At 40.4% G+C, this 26,263-nt stretch overlaps 1 protein-coding gene across 3 annotated transcripts; it reads left to right on the forward strand.

Annotated features, from left to right (window-relative positions):
* Positions 1 to 9,447: 9,447 nt before the first annotated feature.
* On the forward strand, positions 9,448 to 25,809 carry LOC140329251 (cystatin-like). Of its 3 annotated transcripts, none has more exons than XM_072409420.1 (3): positions 9,448 to 9,821; positions 25,158 to 25,274; positions 25,687 to 25,782. In XM_072409420.1, exons 1-3 carry the CDS (start codon positions 9,618 to 9,620, stop codon positions 25,768 to 25,770), a joined length of 405 nt encoding a protein of 134 aa, XP_072265521.1. In that variant the 5' UTR covers positions 9,448 to 9,617; the 3' UTR covers positions 25,771 to 25,782. The 3 variants fall into 3 exon arrangements, with proteins under 3 accessions (XP_072265521.1, XP_072265519.1, XP_072265518.1); XM_072409418.1 differs by lacking the exon at positions 25,158 to 25,274 and adding an exon at positions 10,159 to 10,275 and having other exon boundaries at positions 9,463 to 9,821; positions 25,687 to 25,809; XM_072409417.1 differs by lacking the exons at positions 25,158 to 25,274; positions 25,687 to 25,782 and adding exons at positions 10,159 to 10,275; positions 10,702 to 10,866 and having other exon boundaries at positions 9,467 to 9,821.
* Positions 25,810 to 26,263: the final 454 nt, after the last annotated feature.

The raw sequence follows: 26,263 nt of genomic DNA on the forward strand, positions 1-26,263 counted from the left end.
CTTCTAAAAGTACAAAAAGAACATTAACCAGAAATACTTTTGGTTTTCACGCAATTTAGCCTGCCACAATATCCACAAATAGAAACATTTATTATAAAGTATAATGATTTTTTTTAATGTATTTATTGTTTATAATTCACTAGTTTTATTAGTCATTATTCAGTTTTAAAAGTCATATAAATGTCTTTATTAGTAGGTAAATATTTAACATACAATGTCTTCATGTGACAGAAGATACAACAATCAACATGATACAAATATATGGAAAAAGACTATGCAGCATTTTGATTACTTTTCTACATGCACAAAGTCATTGTTATAAGCTTGTTGCTATGATCTTCTAGGTGGGTGCACTTAAAAAGAATTACATAATCCACTGTTCTTATAGATTGCCAACTGTACCTCTTGATAATCAGTAAAGCTTGACCTGTGCCAAATGACTGAAGACTGATCTCAATGCAAGAATATGAATAATGGTTTTAGACTTTAGAAAATAAGTGTAAGGTCCCTGGCCAGGTGCCAATGCATTACCCAGTCACCAATCTCCCAATCTGTCGCTATAATCTTTGCCTATTGACAAGCTCCTACTCAGCCTTTGGGGGGTTAGTTGGGCAGTCCCAACACACCATTGCCCTCAGGACTGCACAAGAGACTGAGCTAGAAAGGGGCAAGATTTGATCGACATTCAGGGAAGACATTAGGTAGAGAGAAGCAGGGTAAAGGACAAGGACCAGTTAAGGCAAGAAAAGTGTTAGGCAACCATGGAATCTCCTAGGTAGACAGGATCAGAGGAAAGGTCAAGGTGGTGAGAGGACATAAGGAAGGACATCATTTGACTGACAACCAGGGTACCTCCTAGGTAGAGGGTGACAGGGAAAAAGATGAGGAACTGAGATGATATCTGGGAAAAAGGTGAGTCAATGTATAAGACAAAGGGTATGTGGGTTGGTCAGGAGAAAAATTATAGAAATAAAAAGAGAAATAGAGAACCCCTTAGTTATTAATCAAAAGTAGGGTACCTACATCCCAAATTACCAGCAGAAGCAAAAGCTTTAATCTACCCATTTGAGTAAAGAATCCAAATTGGATAAATAGGTAAAGGGCGATTTTTAGGGTACCAACAAAACACTTAATTGTAATAATAAAAGCATGTAATTTATTAAGCAAGTAGTATTAAAAATGTTCATTTATCATACACAACTTGTATGCATATCCACATTTAAAAACATATATTGAGGCCTAAAGAGGCACTAGACACATTTAACCTAATTCATAGCATTCTTGCTAAAGCCATATATTAGTCCAAAAGATTATTATAGTGGTCCAATTTTGCACATAATAAAATATTTACAAAATGATTCAAGGGTCTAAATGCTCTACATGTTTCGCAAACCTGGTCTGCTTCATCAGGAGTTCTGTCATTAACCCGTTATTATTGGTGGTAAATTAAAAATATAGCAGGCATCTGTAAAACAATATATATATATTGTGGGGGTCAGCTCAATAGTGGTAGGCACAGCAGTCAGAGACAGTGACACAACTGCACAGTTCACACTGGGATTTGCCTGTTTTCTTTATTTTCATCCACAAGCAAAATATAATGCCTTTACATACAGGGAAAAACACAAAATAAATTCCTGCTCGGCTGAGCACTAACTAAACACAAGATCACTCTTTCTATACGGGCGTATTACTACCAGCCACATGACACAACTCAAAATAAACTTACAGTGTCCTTTTTGTCATTTTAGCAGAATTCAGCAGCAATAGTGAAAGACAGTCTGTTCAACCAGTTCCCCCACCCCCACACACACATGCTCATAGTGCAGAAATGATCTCCATCACCTAGCTGAGAGCTATATAGGAAAGGAATGAGGAGCCCCACTACCAACCTGCTCATCATTCCATAAAAATCCAGACCTGACAACACCATTTACCAATGTCCTCAGCAAACAATGTTTTGCTAAGGCAACCCATCTTTCCTGGATTTTTGATATCTCACCCAGCGTTTCCTAGTTTTCTAGTCCCAGTCACTGTCTCACAATATATATATATATATATATATATATATATATATATATATATATATTCACATATAGTTTTTTTTGTATACATTATTCATTGTTCCTAAATAAGTCAGTCAATTGATTAACAAAATATCTCTGAGATAATAATTGGATTTCAATAAATCAAGTCACCAGGTGTACAGTGATATCATCCAATGCCAAAAAATAGCAAACCACACAAGAAAAACAGATGTAAGTATATGGTAGCTCACAATATCTTGGACTAGCAAATAGATACAACTAGGCAGAGTATGCAGAAAGCACTATAAAATAATAACATTAACACTGGTAAGGAAATCCTCTCATAAATATAACCTCATTGTGATAGTATAGGCATAGAACCATAGTTTGCCAAAATTATATTTAAGTAATTAGACAATTATAGAGTGATCATCATAATTAACCACCTGGGTGTTACACTGATGTCTAGATTTCTGTTCCAAAAGCGTTACACTGTTTTTCATGAATTTTTTTTTTTTAATTGTAGACCTGTAACTTACAGAAATATGTCCGAACAAGGTTCTAGTAGATATCATGAATATAAAAAATGTTTGAAACACACAATCATGAAAAAAAAAAAAAAACTTTTAATAAAATAAAAGACACAAAAAATGAGCTTAAACAAGAATACATAAATAAATGAAAAATACTGAAAATGCGATAATTCGGTATACTGTATAGTAATATATTTTTCTAAAACACCTCCCTAGTGTCCATCACATACCTATAGACAAAACCACATAAATATATTTTCTATTATTTTATATTGGATTAGATACAGGACTTTGTATTCAATCCAATACAAAATATGAATTTGAATTTACCAGTTATATACTTTGTATTTATTTTATAATATTTTGTATTGGATTGGATACAGGAGTTTGTATTCAATCCAATACAAAATGTGTTTGAATGAGTTTCAATTTGAATTTCCCGCACACGTGCCAACGTCATCGCCAAGGGACACGTACGCGCTACGGACAAAGATGAAGCCGGCCGGCTTCTTCTTCTCCGCCGGCCGGCTTCTTCTTCTCGGAGAAGGCACCCGACACTGGAGATCGACGCTGGAGGACGACGCTGGAACGATCGATATTTTCATACAGTGAGAAAAGTTCAGGTTTATCGATAATTGTTATTTTTTTTAACCCGAACCAAGGTCGGGTTTAGCACTAGGGTGGTTAAACAAATGTTTGCTATCATTACAGAAATAAACTGCAGGGAGTTTTTATTGATGGTACGGAGAGTTATATAGCCAAAAAGTTGGTTCAATAATAAACATGAAGCTAAATGGTTGGAAAGCTTTAAACTACATGAGGTATCAATTCATATGACTATGTCAAAGATGTCAAATAATTTAATTGGCTGTAGTGAAGGAATAATATACACTATAGAGATCTATATAGAGCAAGAAAAATTAACACTGACCCTTGTCCAGATGAAAAAGGTTTACATAATGCTCCCAGGCTTGAATAACAGCGCCTTAACAAAGTAGCAGCAATCAGTCTCTTCCATGGATTGCAAGCAGCATAGATTAATGGCCAAACACCATACGAGAGGGTGCTGAGAAGTTCCTGGTGTTGCCCCCTTCCAGATGAAATAGAAAAATAAGTGTGGGGGCATATGACAGCCTAATATCTCAGTATGTAACTGTGCAAATATCAGGGCTTTGTGATTCTTGAAACTGTTTTTTTCTTTTCGTGAGAAGCTGTGATGGCAGAGGCACAAGCAAGTTTCACGTTGTTGAAGTTATGAGCCATCATAACGTTTTTGTTTCTACAGGGAAAGTCAGCAAAGGACATTCATACAGGAGATGTCACAAACCCTGGGGGAGAAGTATCCTTCCTACAGCACTGTCAAAACCTGAATATCTTGTTTCACCATTGAAGATGAGCCCCGCAGTGGGCGCCCCCCAACCTCAACTGACCCGGCAACCTGCGATACTGTTTATGAGCTGATTCTTAAGGACCAGTGAAAATCCACAAAAAAGATAGCCCAGGTACTTGACAACTAATGGGAGCGTGTTGGGTTTGTCATCACTATCCTAGACAAGCTTTCAGCGAAGTGGGTGACGAAATGTTTAAACAGTGATCAGAAGAAGCAATGGGTTGAAGCATCCAAAGCCATTTTGGCCCATTTTGAAGCTGAACAGGACTTTTTGGCTAGGTTAGTGACTGAGGATGAAACCTGGCTCCACATCTATTATCTGAAACCAAGGAACAGTTAAAGGAATTGCGCCACAGTAGGTCCCCGTAGCTGAAGAGGTTCCGAACCCAGAAATCAGCCAAAAAATTCATGGTGTCGGATTTCTGGGACAAAGACGGTATTCTGTTGGCGGACTACCTACCTCAGGGCTCTACTATCACTGGACAGTATTATGCTAATCTCCTGGACCAGCTGAAGGAGGCAATTAAGACGAAACGCCATGGAAAATTGACCAAAGGGATCCTTTTTTGCAAGACAATGCACCTGCGCACATGTCCAACATTGTGGCTGCCAAATTGAACACCCTAGGTTTACAATTTGTCCACCATCCTCCCTGCTCACCCTACACGGCCCCTTTGGACTATCATCTGTTCCCGAATTTAAAGAAACACCTGAAGGGGCAACGTTTTGAGATGCTGCTGCTGAGAGCTGGTTTGCAGCCAAACCAAAAGTCTTTTATTTGAATGGTCAAAAAAAGCTGCAACTATGCTGTACCAAGTGCATCAGTCTCAGGGGGAAATATGTTGAATAAATGTGTTATTTCATAACTCTGGCTCTCTTCTTTCTGGGCACAGCCAGGAACTTCACAGCAACCCCTCGTAGATCAATAGCCACACCAATAGCAATTTTTTTTTTTATTGATGAAAGGGCATCTCCAGCATGTGCAAAAGGAGCAGCCTGACATAGGTATCCTGTTAAGCTCTGCGCTCCTATTCATTCTTGATCGCCTAGACGATCAAATAAACAAAATTTTTGCTTTAAATGAAAGGGTTGTCTACGCTTTTCATGTAAAGTAAAAGTTCTGAGTTTTAAGCTTTAAGCTACCCTACCCCTAAAATGCCTACACCATTATCTCCTGTATTTCAAAGCATCTGCCCTTATTCCTTATTAGCCAGCAACTCCCACAAATTACTATAGGGCACTAAAGCATGTGACCTCCTGTTTGGCAACACCAGGGTCTCAGATTTGCTCTTTCTATGTCCCTGCATGTGTTTTGACAAAAATGTAACAGATAATTATGTTTGGAAAATAATCTATATGCACAGATCATGACAGGTAATCATAAATGCTGTTTTACTACATGCATTACCTGCATTTTATTGACTACTTGACTGTACATAGAATGGAATGCTTTCTTCTCTATTTGTGATGGGTGGGGTAGCAGATGTAATGATAGGCCTAATTGGCATAGTCATCTAAAAGTATCATCTTAAAGTACCCAGATGCTAAGGCAAGTCCCTAAGCATTCCAGCTCTGTATTACAATGTACAAAGACTATAATCTTCATAAAGGGCAGCAGTAGGATTTTACAATATTCCTCACTTAAAGGAGGTGGTGCGCCCACAAACTCGGGTCAGCCGGGTTTCTCACAAGGGTGCCATGTCCACTAGGGGTGGTATTAAAACATCTTTATTTGGAATTGTAGCTTTCTGCTGGCAGACTAGCTCTTCTGTAACAGGAAGAACAAATTCAAAGTGAAAGTGATTATACTAAGGTCAGATAGAGTGCAGAGATGACATATGTATAGAAGGTATCATCCTTCTCTTTCCATTCCATTCTCCCTGCCCAGTGCTTTCCCCTCTACGTCCATTCCTCTATCCCACTCTATATTTCCCTTCTCTCTACCCTTACCTTTATTCTCTCTATCCTTCTTCTATCTCCTCTGCACTTCTCAGTTGGATGGCTCAAACTACCGAAAGATACATTTGTATTCAAATGGTTAAAGATGAGTCTTGCATTAAAACATTTCAGAGTTCTAACAGTCTGATGAGAGGATTAGTTCCTTTACAACAGGTGTCCCCAACCCCTTCTGGGCCGGAGAGCAAGCAAACCAGTGCTCCTTACACCTGTGGTCTGCAGACCCCGCTTGGGGGGGGCGCAGTGGCCAGAGCCACAGACCATGTCTCCTATATGTATCACAGGCCCAGTGCAGTGGGCAGGTTGAGTCTCTGTATACAACCCACCCACTCCCCCATTGCAGGCTCAGACCTGTGATGAGACAGTGGGCGGGTTCTGGCATCATGACATCACTTTGGGGGAAGTTTATTGCCCTTTGAGTGACACACGGCTTCCTGCGCGTGCGCAATCCAGCGTCCATAAATTTTGTGGTCCATGATGTCCAAGAGGTTGGGGACCACTGCTTTAGAATGTTGCAGTCAAAGTACTATACTCAATCATTTAAAATGACCACTGGCCCCCCACTACTCTACTCTGTAAGCAGATGGAGATCCTTCCACAAGTAGTCATGTCCTGTGAAACAGCCGTTGATACAGTGGACATAATATCACCCTAGTAAAATCACCTTTACCAGGGGCTACACAGGTGCTAATTGCTTGCCATCCTAGGTGATCATTCGTAATAGTCTTGGGTGGAAAACTATCACTAGTACATGTTCAGGGATTCAGAACAGCTACATGCTACAAACTATAAAAATATTATATATTCCCCATTAAGTGGAAATGTACTCGTTGGTGGGTGGTGAGCTTCTGCCATAATCAGCAAGTGTGCGCAGCATACTTACCATTGATGACAAATATTTACCTGTGTGCAGCCCCCTTCAGCAATGACAGATCCAGGACCCTGTCACTTCTAATCCCAGGAAGCCCCCATCTTTGCCAGGAACTTCACGGTGGACTTCCAAAGACACAAAGATCCTTTCCGGACATTGGATGGCCACTAGTGATGTAACTCCTGTTCATGCACAGGTTGAGTTCTACACTACACATACAGTGAAGAGCTGAAACAAAAAGCCACCAGGAGTTAGCACTACGTCCTGGTGACTTTTTGTTTTTTTCAGTTGAAATCTGTTTTGTGTTTTAAAACAAATCTAAAGCCTTTTTTGTGACTTTGCATTCACTAAAGACATCCAAAGTAATTCTAAATGTTATCTGTTATCAACACAATGATCTCATAGATGGCTGCACTTCAAAAGTACAGTTGCTAAATCAGCTGCTCCAATAGGTGGCCAATTGTTTCCTCATGTTAATAAATAATGCAAAACCCGTGCTACATAGTCCTAATCCAAGAATATCAACAATGGAGTAAACAGAAGGTAAAAACTAGGTGTAAGGTCTTTAGTTAATGGCTGACGCTAGGTGTAAAGTCTTTGGTTAATGTACAATGCATTACCCAGGAACCATTCCCCAAATCTGTCTCTGTAGTCTTTGCCTATTGACAAGACCCCACTTGACCTTAGGGGGCCTAGCACATGGTTGCCTCCAAGACTTAAGTGCACAACGAATGTGGCTGGGGAGGGCAAAAACTGACAGATAACTAGGGAATTACCTAATGCATAGGGTCAGGTGAAAGGACAAGGACCTGTGAGGAAATCAAGGGTCAAAAGGTTAGTTTAGCTATGAGGCAATGGGTCATATGTGTGTAATGGGGTCACTTTAAAAGTTCAGGGGTTACACTTAATGCATTGTAGATATTTCTGGAACTGAGTTATCCACAGGCAAAGATGGTTGATTGTGTGTTGCTGCATAGGTGGTACCTGCTTTGATGCATCACTTTTGAGGCTTTTAGGATATTTCTGTGCCTTTTTTCAGAAGTTAGTATTTAAGTGTTGAAAAAGTTGAAGAACTGAGAACTGGGGGATTTTGGGGACCCCTGGAACCATTGCATGCTGATAAAGGGGGATCGGTGAAGATGACACTGACCATCTTTGAGACCTTGCTAGACTGAGGTCTGAGGTTTCATCCATTGGGTTGAGAATCTACAGGCACAATAATTTCAGCGCTGGAACGTTGGGGACAAGGTAACTCTTTTATGCAGATTCTATTACCATTTGGAGCTGTTATGTAAATTACAAATTGTGCTGGGACTTTTTTTTATACTGCAGGTAAGTGCTCTGTGTTCTTTGATGTTCTGCTGCCCTCACCCTCCATCATTTTTGTCTTAAGTTTTACAATAAAACTTTAAAAAGGCCAGATCTGTGAGCCAAAGTGAGTTTTGTAGTCACTATGTCAGGAAGGACCAAGCTTAAATATTAAAAGAACAGGGGAGAGAGCTTCATATACAATTAAAAATAAAAAATAAATCCTTATTTTGAGGCAGAAACCCAGAGAAAGAGGAAGGGTAATGGTGTCAAAAAAAGCATAAACACATTAAAATTACTCTAATACTTTAACCTGTGCTACACTTGTCCAAATCAAAAATCTGTTCATGAAATGTTTAGCATGGCTGTCATGTATTTACTTTATAACATACAGTTATATTTCTCAATTTTATTGAATTACTTTATTTATACTTCATTGTAGATAAGATAGATACAATTTGTTGCAATATTTGTACTTGCAATAAAATATCAGATTTTTTTTTTTATTGATGAACTAATCAATCTGGCAAATCTTAAACATACTGAAAACACATTACTGTGTCAAGACATAGTCATACATAGAATAGCATTCCCCTATCATACCCCCTTTACCAAAATTTCAACCCCCACCCCCTTGTTTTTACCCCCATTCAATAACCACCTAACTCTTCCCCAATGAAATACCACACCAAGCTTTGCTTAAATGGCCCGTTGGCCTTTTATTAACAAAATATAACTAAATACCTTTTTAAAATATCAATATAAATAACATTATAAATGTATAAAAAAACACATAAATAACCAGTATAAAACATAATCAAATATCAACAACATAGTATAAACATAATACCTAAAAAATTTAGTACCCGATAAACAATAACAAATACCACAACAATATTGCTTTCCCAATTAGCTTACTGGTTGCACGGCCTTACACCTTTTAGAGGTTTGCACCTTAAAAAACAGTTGCCCCCAGCCGCCCATACTTCCAGCTCAGGAACAAATATATACTTTCTTTGTGCAGACCCCCCTAACAACAATCTACCAGACCATTAACCTAAACCCAGGACTCTATACGAAAGATGGGTCCTAACCATAATTATTACCACCAGCACACTCCCCTCGAGGACCTCAACCGCCCACACTAATGACCAACAAAACCCACTCAACTAACCCACACTCTGTCATTACTAACCCACACTCTATCATTTAACAAAAAGAGGGAGGGTGGGAAGAACTTTCCCTGAACAAGAAACTTACTTCCTCTTCCTGACCCTTTTTACTCCTTCTACCCCTCCTATACCTCCGCCCCCTTTGCTGGCTCACTTCCAAACAGAAAACTTAACCCTATGCTGTCTGCTCCCTGACTGCCCAGTCATCCCCTATGCTCCTTTTCTCACTCCTTAGATGGCTCACTTTATTATTGTCACATCTTAGATATTCCATATCTGCAGCCTTGTGTGACTATAAAAGTGTCTCTGTGCCTCTGTTCTGCCATCATTTTCTCTACTTGTCCTTGTAAAGGAATCATCATGTCTGCAGGAGTCTTCCTTGTGCTTGTATGCTCACTATTTTCACTTTTTACAGCTCAACTCTTAGCTTGTGCTCCTGAACCGATTGATCCCAACAACCAGGAAGTCATAAATGCCGCCACCTTTGCTGTTAATAACTACAACGAGCAATCAAAGACGGACTATGAATACAAGCTTGTGAAGGTTGTTTCAGCGACAAACCAGGTACAATCCCACATACGGTAACCTGCTGGTAAAGCAACTCATCAATACATTAAACTGAAAATTGTTGCTTTAGTGCTGCTATATTGTTTCACTAATTAAATGTTCTAAATATTACACCTGTAATGTGTGGGGTCATCAGGAAGAACAAGTAAGAGCTGTGGGGAGACCCAAGAAAGTTAAATCTTTTTATCCTTTTAATCCACAGATACACACAGTTACTTCAATACTGCTTAATATTTTTTACACGTTCTAATTTAAACGCTGGCATTATGTTTAGATGTAGAATAAAGGTATATTCAGTACTTAACAATATATATGTCAATTATGTTTTTTTCAGATTGTTGCTGGAGTAATCTATGAAATAAATGCAGAAATTGGAAAGACAGACTGCAAGAAAGGCACCACAAGTGATGTACAATCCTGCAACCTGATTAAAGATTCACAGCTTGCTGAGGTCAGCAGTACCTCTCCATCCTTACAATTTATTGATTTTTAGCTTTGTTTTATGTTGGATAATAATAGTAATAATATTAATAATTATTATAATAATGTTGATAGGATGCCTGAGGTGAAAAAGCATGTGGATTTTTTAATGTTTTTTGTAAGTAGGATTTCTTTTTTGTACTTGTACTAAATGAATAATAGAAGTTTATATGTCACTGCTATGTCAAAAAAAGCATACCTGTCACTCCCAATAGTCATTCTGGGACAGTGAGGGGTCTGGGCTGCTGTGATTTGTAGTAATAGAGAAACATGTAACTCCTTTCTGTACTATATTTCAACATGTGTTTTGTGTTTTTTTACAATGAGATTGATAATCACTCCGGCTTACAAGTAGGACAAAAGGTAATATAATACTAATTATTCTTTCCTTTTGCAGACCCTATACTGTTCATTTAGCGTACTGATAGTCCCATGGGAAAATGTGGAAACCGTCGAATCATCTTATTGCGGGCCTCGCTAAAATAATCACCAGCAATTGAACTGAATGTATATTTTAGCAACAATTCTAAATGTAATAAACTACAAGGATCTCTTTCACCAATCTTTTTGTGCTTCATGTCTTACTGTGTCCGGGTCATATTGTCCATTTATTAGACATTAAATATTAAAAGTAGCAGTGTGCTACTGTGGGATTAAAAAATGTCAGTCCTAACAATGAACAAAACCTCCAAATTCTTTCATATTTCCTGAATGTACAAGGTATAATGAATCTGACAGTTTTAAAAAGATAAAATCATGCTAAGGATTTCTCTGAGCTAGAACAGCTAGTTAGCATTAAGGTGAATGTGGCTCCAATGTCTCTGCCTGTGCACCAATGGAATAGTGATAAACAAGTAAAAGGTTTTCATAGACATAATGTACCTAGAAGTATAGTAATGTAGACAGTTGCAAATCTGTTAATGCTCAGCTATAATTTAAATCTTAGTTACAATATCGGCCTCAAAGAAGTCGCAGAAGTATTCAAGAGCAGGTCCCTGTGCAGAACTAATTAGAGGCAAGGGCCAGGTTTCTCACAAGGGTGCCATGTCCCCTAGGGGTGGTATTAAAACATTACATTGGGGAACGCACTTTTGTTTAGTTAGATCTTACACTTGTTTTTTTTACAAATTTTTGGGTGATGAATCCAGAAATGACTCCAGTTTTTTGCTATCACATCCAGTTTTTACGATACAGGGTACCCTCCATTTTTGTCAATAAACATAAAAATTTTACATACAATGAAATGAGTGTTCAGTGTTAGGACAATCCTGCCAGATGCTCCAACAATAGTCAGCCATCATATGTACATCCCATCTACCCTGATACCGTCCTTCCATGACCTTCAAATCTTCATGGAATCATTTACCTTGCTTATCACTGACTGCCCCAGTTTTCCAGGAAGTTAGAAAGATGGCTATGCAGAAAATGCACCTTGATGTGCATATTGCAACTAAGCATTTTATAGCTCTCCAAGAGTTTTTTGACAATTTTCTGTGTAATTTTTTGCCCATGTGTCTCCAAGTCCTTGACAATGGCTTTGAATGATAACCAAGCATTCTTTTCGACTTATGACATCGTCCTGATGAAATGTTCATCTTTGATGAGCTGCAAAATCTGTGGACCATCAACACACCAGCCTTTTTTTTTTCAAATTGCAGGCTAGGAAATGAAAAAATGAGGTACTTGAAACAGCCTCCTTCAGTTGGCTTTAATGAACTTCTTCATCAGACCCAGTTTCATGTGCAGAGATGGGAATATTCTTTCTTTCAACAAGTGGCTCATGTAGAATGTTTGGATCACCTGGTTTTAGGGCAGATCTTGGAGGTCAATTAATTTCCACCCAATGCCTCTTACAAGCTCTGCACATGCACAGATAACAGGGATACTTGGTGTATCTGTGTTGCTGACCAAGAAGGAAGCATACCATTTTAAGGTCAACACAGATGACCCAATTGTGTTGGTGATATTGCAACAACTCAATGACTCTCTTTATGTCTGCATATTCTTCACAAAGAGAAACTGAATAACCAATTGGGACTGACCCAAATATCTTGCCATTGTGAAGGAGGACACATTCTAAGCTGCACTTTGTAGTAGAGTAGTGGCCATTCAGTTGAGTTATAGATTGGAATTTTCAATTCCTCCATTAAACAAGGTATGTTATGGCAATACACAAAGCCTTTGTCAGTACTGCAGAAATGAACATTCTCTGGTTCAAAAGTACAATACCTTTGTTTCTTTTTCAAGTAAGTTTTTCTCACGCAGTCTTGATGCTAGGAGTTCTGAAGCCTTGTTCGATAGTCCCAAATCACATGCCAAATCACTCAACTCATGCTGATCAAATCCTTTACGAACAGAGTCCTCTTCAATTTCAAACACTTCAACATTGTTGTCACCTAGTTCATCACCATAATCATTTTCTTCAAGCGAGGGTAGTGTAACGAAAACCAGCACTGGGATTTCATCTAAATGAGCCATTGGGCGTATAGCCTATGGTAGACTAGGATACTCTAGGTTACATTGTTTTCTTTTTATATCCTGAAGTTTTCACTATACAAAAGTAACAGTCACTGAAATGATCTCCTGGCTCTTGCCAAACCATAGGTATACTAAATGGCATCTTATCACGTGTTCCATTTGTCCACATCTGTAAACCCTCGACACACTGTTTGCACACCTTATGAGGTGCCCAAGATTTATCTTGATCACCAAGTTTAACTTTGAATTATGCCAAATAGGCTTGCTCTACAAATGTGCTGATGTTCGCCCTTAGACTGGGAATGGTGAAACTGCCACAGATATAACAAAATGAATCAGGGTTGTTTAGGCACTTACAACAGGAAACAGCAGAGTCAAACATGATCTGAAAGAAAGGAAATACGCGTGTACGTAGAAAATAATTTTTGCTTATTCACTACATAGATCAGCGTACAACCTTAGACCACCCTGTCTTGCGTGTAAATTAATAGCCTATACAAATCCAAGCTACAGTAATCGCATTAATATAAGCGGTAAAGAAATAACCTGATGCCACGCACGAAGAGACAGGACCAACAAAACTGGAGACTCCTTAATGCTGGTGCAAAAATTGTTAGCAGAGGTAGCAGAGTCACCCAGTCATCATGGTGAGGGGATACTAGGGTTCAAAGATATTGCTTCAAGGACTGATTGATTCTCTTTGTCTGTCCATTGGTCTGCGGATCATAGGCTGAAGAGAATTCTGAGATATCAAGGGATTTGCAGAAGCCTTTCCAGAAGTGGGTAGTAAACTGCACCTCGCAATCTGACACAAAATTAGTGGGCATACCATGAAGTTGGAAAATTTCCTGAATGAAAATTGGCACCAATGCTGCAGCCGATGGTAAAGTGGGCCATTTTAGAAAAATGGTCCACGACTACCCAGGTAACCGTACAGCCATCTGAAGGAGGAAGATCCATAATTAAGTCTATGGAAAGATGACACCAGGATTTTGTGGGAATAGGTAGTGGACGAAGTGGTCCTGCAGGGGCACAGGTGCCAGACTTCGTTTGAGCACAGACAGCACAGGCCTAGACATAGTCCGTCACATCATTATGAAGATTGGGCCACAAGTACTGTTGAGAGAGAAATGTGAACGCTCTATGCACGCCCAGATGACCAGAAAGTTTGGAATCATGTGCATTGTAACATCCTTGTGCGAAGTTAAGGGGGTACCAAGGTTTTGCCTGGAGGAACAGCTAATTCCTGGATAGAGGTCAAGGCCAGGATGCGAGCTGGAGGGATGATAAATTCTGGCTCCACAGCAGTCTCAGAGTCCTGTGAGTCGAAGGAGCGAGAAAGAGCATCAGCTCTGGAGTTAGCAGGACCAGGTTTGAATACAATGAAAAAATCAAACCGAGAGAGGAATAAAGACCAACGAGCCTGCCAGGGGTTGAGGCAGCAAGCTGATTGCAAGTACTGGAGGTTCTTGTGGTCAGTAAAAACAGTGATCTTGTGAGGGGAACCCTCCATGAGGTATCGCCATTCCACCTGTCAGTACTCCATTCACTAAAATTGTACACTTCTGGGTGGCATTGACGATGCACTACACCCAACTCTCAATGACTCCTACCAATGCAGTCTCCCTGGCGACAGCTGACCAAAGGCCACACATTGCTACTGCTCTCGCTGACCCACGTCTCTCTCATCTCAGGTCCTCCATCCTTTTGCCTAATGTCATCACACTACTTGTCCACAACTTTATGGGTCATGCAGGTCATGATGCCAGCTACCAGTTATTATTATTATTATTAATTTTATTATTATTAATAAACAGGATTTATATAGCGTTAAGATATTATGCAGCTATGAAAATTCATTTTGGGTGCGTACATTAAATTTTTAAGTTTACTGCTGTTTTGATGGCAGAGAATGTTGCTAGTGGGTTGAGTTCACGCTTTCTTAATGTCCTAATGTTTATACTGCCTTCTGGACGCTGTCAATCATGCAAAAATCCTTCATGCCTGTTGTGACTTTGCCGGCCATTTTCTGGAAAACCACAAGGTCATTTGGAACTTCTGTATTTTTTCCTTGTTGCCACTGTTCTCCTACATTTACCAAGCAAATTTGGTGGCTCTAACATGTATAGGGGCTTTGCTAATAATGTTTAAATTCATTCCATTGACTCTAATAGAATTAGCTAAATCGATTCGCCAAATTCCTTTCACCAGACCTTACATAACTAGCGTGCTGTGTTTACATAGGGGGTCCGTGGATGAAACAGAAAACAAATTATGCCACTTACCTTGCTGGGATCCCTGGTCTCAGTCCCATCACCCATCATTCAGTTTTCCCCCATATCTGAAGTCTTCCGCCAAGATGATCTTTTTGTGGTGCAGAGTAAGGCTGTAAACATATGTCAGCTAGTTTAGGGTAAAGGCCAGTTAAAATGTATGCTGTAGGGCAAGGGTGCCCAATCTACAGCCCCCGGCGAAGCCGTCAGATCTGGCGCTCTCCTCATTCCGTCTCTGCTCATTGTCTTGCAGGCAATGGGGCACATGCATCCTCTATATTTCTCTATCCAGATCATGTTGCCAGGAGAGGGAACTGCTCCCTGCCCACTTTGTACTGTGATTTGTGTCCATGCAACTGTCATTATCCCCCCCCCCCCCCCCCCATATTAAACCCATAATAAATCTTCATATCTCCTTCACTGATTTTTATAGAAATGTAAAATTTTCAGGGTACGCAACGGACCACGAGAGCTGCTACTAAACTAAATTTAGGTCCTCTACATATAACAAGTTGCCAGATATGGGATCACAAGCATAAAATAAAAAAAATTCAGTTTGCATGTTGGGGACCCCCTGTGGGCCACACTCATGGCAATCAACATTGGGGTACTGCTAATTGTCTGTGCACTGTGTTGCCCCTTAAAGTTCACAAAACTTCAGGATGTGTTTGAATTGCCAGATACATAATCAGAAGCATAAAATCGGGGTCCCCAATATGAGTTTGCATGTTGGGGACCCTCTGGGAGCCACACTCATGGCATTGAACATTGGGGTACTGTAATTGTCTGTGCACTGTGTTGCCCCTTAAAGTTCACAAAACTTCAAGGATGTGTTTGAATTGCCAGATACATAATCAGAAGCATAAAATCAGGGTCCCCAATATGAGTTTGCATGTTGGGGACCCCCTGTGAGCCACACTCATGGCATTGAACATTGGGGTACTGTCAATTGTCTGTGCACTGTGTTGCCTCCTAAAGTTCACAAAACCTCAAGGCTGCATTCCAGTTGGTGGCAAGGTTGCCATTGGGTAACCCTTTCCTTGTGCCATGGAACCCTGGTTTGGGGTAGATGCTAAGTACTGCTCACAGCCACCTGCAGTCAAATATGCAGACGCCACAGTGTGAGGGACTGAGCAGTTACACATAGCTGGACACTTACATTCCCTTACATTCCTCTGGAACAGAGCCATCACAATGTGAGAAGAACTATACAATGTAATCTACTTTTAAATTTCCCGCCCTACCACGCCCCTTAATGTATAGACGCCACAGCAACAGACGGGATCACTTGGATTACCGCTGGATCGTGGGGCGCAGGTAAGAGGGGCTTTTCTTCTTATCCTGAGTGTTACTCGGGATTACCGCTTTTTGCATTAAAAATCCACCCCGAGTCACACTCGGCATTATCGCCGGGGGGGTTATGAACATGTACCCCTTGGCTATCCATCACATGAATTGCATTTCTCTGGAAGTATCCATTGTGGAGATTCTTGATTTGTCATCTCTTTTATTTGGTGCATGTATGTTACGGTAACTAGAGACATTTCAATTTCAAAAAAATCACACTTACTTTTAACCTCCTGAGTGGTAACCCCGGGCCACACTCAGGGTAGCTAAAAGAGTATTAATTAAAGCGTTACCTGGTCCTCCATTGTCCTGCCCTTTCGATCTCATCTTCTGGCTGCACCCCCTTCCGCTGATTGGTCACCCGGCAGTTCCAGATGACATCGGGGTATGCAGCCGTTGCTTAGCAGAGCGGCGGGAATTTCAATTTTTTTTTTATTGGATTCAATATAAAAAACTGTATTGAATCCAATACAAAGTAATTATTATATTTCTGGACTGCTACAGTGCTACAGTGATTGTTATAGTGCCCTACCTGTCTGTTATAGTGCCCTGCCTGTCTGCCATTACCTTTACTGATCTTTGCCTGACTATTTCACCATTTCTCTGCCTGACGCCTGCCCTGACCTTTGATCACGTCTCTGCCTGCCTGACCTCTGCCTGACCTTTGACCACATCTCTGTCTGCCGCCTGCCTGACCTCTGCCTGGATTCTGACCACATTTCTGCCTGCTGCCTGCCCTGACCTCGGACTGGATTCTGACAACGTTTCTGCCTGCCACCAGCCCTGACCTCTGCCATGGCTTCCAAAAGGTGTCTCTCAACTCAAGCTGTTTCTGAACAACAGTGGCTTACAATTGCTAGTGGAGTCAAGCAACAGTGATTCGCCTAGAGACCTGTCGTCGGACACTGAAAGTGACAGCGAAGATTCAATCACTGAGTTTAGTAATATTGCCACTTGGTGCTCGATTGACATTAGTCAGGCTAGGCCAGTGCCCCCAAGATTCTGGGGCACGTGGCCTGAAGGTAGAGGTGGAACACAACCCCTTGGCGTAACTGGAGTTTTTTTTAAAAGACAAAGTCATTCGGAAAATAGTTGAGGAAACCAAGAGGTATGTCGAGCAACAATTAGCTGCTTACACACAGGAGGTTTTCGAGAAGCAGGAAGTGGGAACAAAAGTCTAATGGCCTACAAGGGGAGACTCATCTGGATGCAATACATAGCATCCAAGAGAGCATGGTTAGGTGTGATATCGCTTTTGCTGTGCTAATAAGCAACAGGCCATATTTGCAACTCTGTGATTTACACTGGGAAAGGCACACAATTTAGCCCCAGATTCAGGAACTATGGAGTGGCGACATTATCTGGGCTGTCTCCCTTTAAGCCACTGCTCAATCAACACTATTGTGTCACTACAGACAATTGTTACAGCTCCCCTGAACTATTTAAGTTCCTCATCCAGCATAAATGGATGCCTATGGAATCATTAGGACTAACCGGCGCAAAATGCCATCCATGTTCGCCAAACAGAAGCTCAAGACTGGGGAAATAGCTGCCTGGCAGAAAGGCAAAATTATATCTTTGCGATGGCGTGACAAGAAGGATGTTTGCCTTGTGCATAACACCGCCACTGCTAAGACAAGAACAAGAGGTGGGAAAGAGATCCTGAAACCACAAGTCGTCATAGACTATAATAACACCATGGGAGGTGTTGAAAGAACCGGCCAGGCGATGACTTTCTATCCGGCCCTTAGAAAGCAACAAAGTCTTTTAAAAAGATTTTCAGACATCTTGTGGAACAAGGTTTGTGGAATGCCTACATTCTGTTCAAACAACAGAATGACAGGTCTGTACCTCACCCTGAGTTCATTTCGAAAGTTTGTGAAGCCATATGTTTGAAATACCAAACACAACAAATGGAAACAGGTCGAGTTGGATGCCGTGCTACTACAGTGGTGAACCCGGAATGCCTGACTGGTTGTCATTTTATGGAGCATGTACCACCAAGCGACAACAAGAATGTGCATGGTGTGCTGCTCTAAGCAGGATGACCCCGGAAAAAAATCAGAAAAGAAAACCGGTTCCACTGCTTGGATTGTGACGCTGTCCCTTGTTTTAAGATATACCACATCCTGGATGTTTATTAGTTTATTAGATAAATATGATCTGGTCTGCCATCTCCCTTCTTCTCTTCTGTCTTCTTCCTTGATCTTCTGGGCACGTCACCCAATCTCGCACTGTGCATTGAAGGTCTCTTTTGTCAATAGGCACTACTTCCTGTGGCTTTTGTTTTTTTCATTTTAAGTCTGTTTTGTGTTTTAAAACAAACCTAAAGCCATTTTGTGACTTTGCATTCACTAAAGACATCCAAAGTCATTCTTAATATTATCAGTTATCAACACAATGATCTCATAGATGGCTGCACTTAAAAAGGACAGTTGCTAAATAAGCTGCTCCATTAGGTGGCCAATTGTTTCCTCATGTTAATAATATTGCATAACCTGCGCTAAATGGTCCTAATCCAAGAATATGAACAATGGAGTAAACAGAAGGTAAAAACTGGGTGTAAGGGTTTTGGTTAATGGCCGATACTTTACCCAGGAACCAATCCCCAAATATTTCTCTGTAGTCTTTGGCTATTGACAAGACCCCACTTGGCCTTAGGGGGCCCAGCACATGGTTGCCTGCAAGACTTAAGGATGTGGCTGGGAGCAAAAACTGACAGATATCCTGGGAGCTACCTTAATGGTTAGTGTCAGGTGAAAGGACAGGGACCTGTGAATAAGTCAAGAGTCAAAAGGTAAGTTTAGTTATGTGGAAAGGGTCATATGTGTGTAACGGGATCACTTTAAGAGTTTAAGGGTTACACTTGCATTGTAGTACAGTGCATTAGAGATATTTCTGGAGTTATTAATAGGCAAAAATGGTTGATTGTCTGTTGCTGCATTGGTGGTACCTGCTTTGTTGAATCACTTTTAAGGCCTATGGGATATTTTTGTGCCTATTTTCAAAAGTTGGTGATTGTTTAAATAGTAAGTGTTTAAATAGTTGAAAAACAGAGACCTGGGCAGAATTTTGGGACCCCTGGAACTATCTCATTCTATTACCATTTTAAGATGTATGTAAATTACAAATTCTGTTGGGACTTTTTATACTGCAGGTAAGTGCTCTGTGTTCTTTGATATTCCGCTGCCCTCACCCTCCATCATTTGTTTGTTAAGTTCTACAATAAAACTTTAAAAAGGACAGACAAAGTGAGTTTTGTAGTCACCATGTCAAGAAGGACCCAGGTAAAACAGGAAGGGAAAAGGGGAGAGAGCTACATATAAACTGGCATATAAAATGTAACCAGCACTCATTCCTCTTCCTACCATGTGTGAGTGCATACTGGCTGTCAAGATGACTCACATGGAGCTGGAGAATAGATCCTTTGCTTTGTATAAGCACCTAGTCTCTACATTTATTGCAAATCATAAGTAAATACAACTACACTTTAAAATCTGTAAAACCTAGCAAACAACTTACTAAAATGTTTTGGAATTTTATGGATCAGTACTAGGGATGAGCGAGAAGGCCTCTGACAGTCTCACGAAAAATTCCCTCGAACTTCTGCTAGGTTTGCAAAATTTTGGTTCTAAAAGACCTTGTGGTTTGCCAGAAAATGAAAGGCAAAGCGATTTTTTGCGTGATTGACAGTGTCAAGAAGGCAGCATAAACATTAGGACATTGAGAAAGGGTGAACTCAACCCACTAGCAACAGTCTCTGGCGTCAAAACAGCAGGACAACGTGTTGCTATATAATGTATGAACCCCCATTTCATTTATATAGCTGCATAATGTGTTTACACTTTTTAAATCCTGTTTATTAATATTAATAATAATAATAATAATAATAATAATTTCGAGCTGGCATCATGACCTGGATGAGCTGGGTGTAGTGCATCTTCAGTGCTACCCAGAAGTGTACAATTTTAGTGAATGGAGTACTGACAGGTGGCAGCAGCCACAGCAGGAGGGGGAGGGGGTGGGTCCTGAGATGGGTATTGGCATCTTGAGCTGGGTATAGTGCATCCTCAATGCCACCTAGAAGTCTGTAATACAATTTTTGTGAATAGAGCACTGACAGGCATCAGCAGAAGAAGCAGGAGGAGGAGGCAGTGGGCTCTGGAGCATGGACCGCATTGCATTGGTAACTGGCATCCAGTACTGTTGCTGTGGTCTGTGGTGCCGGAAGGGTTTGGAAGGAAGACGATATTGCTAGTTTGCATCATGAAGTGGATGACATGAATGCCAGTGGAGAATCAAAAAATGCTGACTGAGGTGGTGCAGCAACTGGCAAAATTGGGAGGAAAAATTTAGTGTGCCTACTCTGGAGCAAACAAATACTGTTAATGATCAAGAGACATAATGTTCCTCCATAGTAGCTGAAGAGAAAATTGCCAGTCTTGTTTCAGATGTTCAGTTTTTGATAATTCAGGTGAAGAAGGAACTAGAGCAAAAACATCAGCAGAGGGTACAAGAGATTGTACAGCTAGAGAAAACTCTTCAAGGCAAAAATGCAGAGCTTGTAAGTGCAAAGGGAGAAACCTGGACGAAAGCAGAACAGTGCAGTGCAGTGCGGTCCAAGCAGGAAGTTTCAACCAGGTAGTAAACATACCAGAAATAACTTGGTCCAGAGCACCTTGTCTCTAAAAAAAAATGGTTTTGTGTGTTTGTTTGTTGGCCTAGAAAAAGAAATACAGATAGGTCTTCAATGGCAGCCTAGAGAAAGGATAGAGCAAGAAAATGCAGGGGAGAGCAGACGCCCTATCCTGGGTTAATTGTATTGGCATAATGTGTCCAACCCCACGGGGTCGAACGGGGGGGGATATGTTACAGAGTGTCCCTAAAATGTCAGGGAAAGTGGTAAAATGGCTCCAAGGAAAAGAGAATTGTAATGGTTAATAGGTTTTAGGAACAAACCAGGACCCTGGAGCTGGCTAAGGGAAGTGAAGGGTGGGTCCCTTGGCCCAACCCTGACGTGGGAATATGCACTTAGGTGCAAAAGGGGAAGATGTGATCAACAAGAGGCTAAGAAAAGTTATCAGCAAGAAGCTGAGTGGAGGGTATTCAGCCAAGCTGAGAAAGAGCCAGAGGAGTCCAGGCAGAGAGCAAGCAAGAGAAATCCAGACTGGATATTTGAGCAGTCAGAGGCTGGAGTAAGCAGTCAGAGGCTGAGATGAAGAAGGTTCCAGGATGTGTAGGGAACCAGAGTCTGTTGCGACAAGCATAGTTTGACGCCATGAAACCTGCGGACAGAAGCTGATACTTTGCAGCTGGAAGTCTGGCTGGCAAGAACCTCTTGAGACGTAGTAGCAATGAACGTTGGAGGTGGAGAAGATGTCAATAGAGGTGGAAGAAGAACCGATGATGTGGTTGCACCTCTTTAAAGAGAATGCAAGTACTGTTCCGACTTTGGTTTGTAGTTCTTACGCATTTGTGGGAAATCAGGGATGTTGTACCCAAATGTGATCCGGCCTGTCCTCTGCGAATCTGCCTGTGGCACAGGATGCAGATTGCTGCGCAACTGTCATCGTCTTTCAGCGTAAAAAAGGACCACACTGGAGAGATGCGTGCAACTACTCTGCTGCTCTTTTTTTTTGCCTGCCTCTGTGTCCGCTGAGTGCCCTGCATCTGCACCAGCTCAATCTCCCCCACGGTCACATCGTCTCTGACTGTTTCCTTGCTTGTGCCCACTTGTCTGTGTGTTCTTTGGGACTCACATGAGGCAGATTTGCGCCCCCTTCCATCCCCAGTCTGCTTTTGCTGTTGCTGCTGCCTTTCCTCTACGTCTGTTTCAGAAATGCTGCTATACCTTACACGCAACGGGGGTCCCCAGGTTACATCACGGTCATCATCAACCTCATTTTCATCTAAACCAACCTCTGCAAATGCAGCCACTGATGCAGAACCCTTGCCCAGCAAGTGCTGACCATACTCTCCAAGGGTCTCAAAGTCTGCCTCCTGCTCTGAAATTCGCAATGACAGATCATCAGGCTGTTTGTCAAACAACATGGGAGAGTCATCGGGAGGTACAGGCACCTTAGCCACGCTAACTCCTGTCTTTGCTCCTGTCACGGCTGTGCTGGTTGCTGCTGCTGCTGTTGCAGAAGAAGAGCCTGCTGCAGAAGAAGACCCGGCTGCACTTGAGGCCCCTGAGACCCAGTCCACAATACTCTCCACATGACGTGGCTGTATGATTGTAGTAAGCCCTCTCAATAAATCTACCAGCGTACTGGTGCTCCACACACATCTCAGACCTGTTTGACAACCTGTGCTGCTGCCTCCAACAGTTTGCTGCTGCTGCTGTCCTACAGTGGCAGACTCCCAGGGAGTATGCCCCCCATCAGATGCGGCAGGTTGCTCAATGCCTTCCCCTGGGCCTACCGCTCATCTTTTACTTATTCAGGCAAAAATGCACCTGTATCAAGCGGTCTTCTTTGGTAAATACCAAGAGGTATCACACAAAGAAATATCTGTATTTTTTGAGAGTAATACAGAATTTTTTCATCTGTTCCAGCGTCGATCTCTAAAAAAACACTTACCTTGTCCCCGCAGCTCCTCTGGACACGTCTGTCCTCTTCTGTCTTCATCAGGCGAGTGCAGTGACAATCTCCGGGGTTTCCCGGTGACGTCGCTGCATGCGTCGGTGCGGGCGGGAGGTGGGGCGGGAAATTCAAAATCCTTTGCATTGAACTCAATACAAAAAAGCTGTATTGAGTCCAATACAAAGAAATCTTATATAATATATATATAATTGTATTATATATATATTATATAGGCTACTGTACAATTACATTACATTATACACTATTTTTTTTTTAAAGATTTTTTTTAGGATTTTACTTTTTGTTTTATAAAAAAAAAATTTATTATTAAATTTATAACATTTTGGACATATTTCGGTGAGTTATGCGGTAGTTCATTGAATTATAAGTAATTTTTGAGTAATTCGGTGAATTATAGCCTACAATCTAAAATAATTTTCCATGCAAAAAATTTAACATTTTTGAATGGAAATACGGAAGTTCGGAAAGAATTAGAATACCCGGCGTTCGCGTACGCGTCCCTCGGGGACTTCTGATGATGTCCATGCACCCGTCAATGGGGGTTGTAGCGGAAAATTCAAATATTTTGTATTGGATTCAATACAAAGTCCTGTATCCAATCCAATACAAAATAATACAAAATATATTTATGTGGTTTTGTCTATAGGTATGTGACATTGGGCTCTGTGCTGACCTACTAAACAGTATACAGAATTATTGCATTTTCAGTATTTTTAATTTATTTATGAATTCTTGTTTAAGCTGATTTTTGTGTTTTTTATTTAATTTTATTAAAAGTAATTTTTTTTTTTTTTTACATGATTGTGTGTTTTAAACATTTTTTATATTCAGGATATCTACTAGACCCTTGTTCGGACATATTTCTGTAAGTTACAGGTCATGAAAAACAGTGTACTGCTTTTGGTACAGAAATCTAGACATCAGTGAAACGCCCAGGTGGGTAAATATTCGGTAAGCGTGAAAGGACCGATTCCTTGCGAGATTGAATTTACAAATCTAGCTCGCTCATTCCTAATCAGAACTAACCAATACACATTTTTTTCAAATTAATGGCAGCAACATGCAGTTGGATATGCTGAACTCTGATGCCTGAAAAGCGAGGAAGGGTAATGGTGTCAAAAAAAGCATAAACACATTAAAAGTACACTTTATCCTGTGCTACACTTGACCAAATAAAGAATCCGTTCTCAAGGTGTTTAGCAAGGCTGTCATGTATTTACTTTACAACATACGGTTACATTTCTTAATTTTATTAAATGACTTAATTTATACTTCATTGTAGAGAAGATTGATAAGTTTTGTTGCAATATTTGTACTTGCCATAAAATAACATCAGATTTCTTTTTTATTGATGAAATAATCAATCTGGCAAATCCTATCTTTAGCCTTGTGTGACTATAAAAGTGTCTCTGTGCCTCTGTTCTGCCACCATTTTCTCTCGTTGTTCTCCTTGTAAAGGAATCATCATGTCTGCAGGATTCTTCCTTGTGGTTGTATGCTCACTATTTTGGTATGCTCTACCATTTTTTATAGCTGAGAGCTTAGTTGGTGCTCATGAACCGATTGATCCCAACAACCAGGGAGTCATAAATGCTGCCACCTTTGCTGTTACTAACTACAACGAGCAATCAAAGACGGACTATGAATACAAGCTTGTGAAGGTTGTGTCAGCGAAACACCAGGTACAATCCCACATGTACATCACACCTGTAATGTGTGGGGGTCATCAGGAGGAACAAGAACTGCAGGGGATCAAAAAAATTAAATCTTTTTATTCTTTTGTATAGATTAAGGAAGAGTTAGAACTCTTACAAGGTATTTATTGCTGTCTGTGTCAACATTGGGGAATTTTTCTTTCCCATTGTCACTACAAAAAAAATTATGGAAATTGATTTTGTGTTGCAAAGTTGCACTGCGGCTAGCCCTAAAGCTCAGGTGCCCATTTATATCCATGTGCAATGCACTACAACACACAATGCAGTAAATAGCAATTCATCAGAAGCTTGTTCAATAGTTAACACCACAGATAAACCCAGGTACTTCGATACTGCTTTATCATTACTATTATTTACATGTTATGATTTAGAAGCTCGCATTATGTTCAGATCCAGCATGCAGTTATCTTTAGTACTATGTCAATTTTTTTTCAGATTGTTGCTGGAATAATCTATTCAATAACTACAGAAATTGGAAATACAGACTGCAAGAAAGGCACCACAAGTGATGTACAATTCTGCAACGTGATTAAAGATTCACAGCTTGCTGAGGTCAGTAATTCCCCCCCACCCTTCCAATTTATTGATTTTTAGTCTTGTTTTATGTTGGACAATAATAATAAAAATAATATTATAATAATGTTCCTAGGAGGGCCTGAGCTAAAAAAGCATGCAGATTTGGTAATGTTTTCTGAAATAATATTTTTTTGTTGCTCTTGCACTGAATAAATAATAGAAGCTTAAATGTCACTGCTATGTAATAAAAAGCATACCTGTCACTCGAAAAAGTCATTGGGGGACAGTGAGAGGTCTTGGCTGCTGTGACTTTGTAGTAATTGAGAAACATGTAACTCCATTCTTTACTTTATTTCAGCATGTGTTTTTTACAATGAGATTGATTATCACTCTGGCTTACAAGTAGGACAAAAGGTTATATAAGACTAATTATTATTTCCTTTTACAGACCCTATACTGTTCATTTAGAGTACTGGTAGTCCCATGGGAACATGTGGAAACCGTCCAATCATCCTATTGCGAGCCTCACTAAAATAATCACCAACAACTGAAATGAATGTATATTTTAGCAACACTTCTAAATTTAATAAACTACAAGTATCCGTGTCACCAATCTTACTGTGCTTCATGTTCCACTCTGTCAGCGTCATATTGAGAAATTGTCCAAAAATTAAAATATTAAAAGTAGAAGTGCACTACTGTGAGAATAAAAAATACTTTAATATTTCCCAAATGTATAATGTATTTGACAGTTTTACAAAGATAAAATCATGCTAAGGATTTCTCTGAGCTAGATCAGAGTTACCCTTAAGGTGTGTGTGGTTCCAATGTTTCCAATGTTTTCTGTGCACCTCTGGAATAAATGACAGTGATAAACAAGTAAAAGGTTTCCATAGACATATTGTAACCCAGTAGTATTGTAATGTAGACAGCTACAAATCTGTTGCTCAGATATATAAATCATAGCTCCAATGTAGGCCTCAAAGCAGTGGGGGAAGTAGCCAAGAGCGGGCTCTTCTGCACAA

Source organism: Pyxicephalus adspersus, chromosome 4 (assembly GCF_032062135.1).
Source record: "Pyxicephalus adspersus chromosome 4, UCB_Pads_2.0, whole genome shotgun sequence".
In the NCBI taxonomy this organism is placed as follows: domain Eukaryota; kingdom Metazoa; phylum Chordata; class Amphibia; order Anura; family Pyxicephalidae; genus Pyxicephalus; species Pyxicephalus adspersus.

Excerpts from the sequence above, each read along its gene's own strand:
- LOC140329251 (XM_072409420.1), top strand. The coding sequence starts at position 9,618 with ATGTCTGCAGGAGTCTTCCTTGTGCTTGTATGCTCACTATTTTCACTT. Across the intron at positions 9,822-25,157 it reads TTGTTTCAGCGACAAACCAG|ATTGTTGCTGGAATAATCTA; the intron begins GTACAATCCCAC and ends ATTTTTTTTCAG. Across the intron at positions 25,275-25,686 it reads AAGATTCACAGCTTGCTGAG|ACCCTATACTGTTCATTTAG; the intron begins GTCAGTAATTCC and ends TTCCTTTTACAG.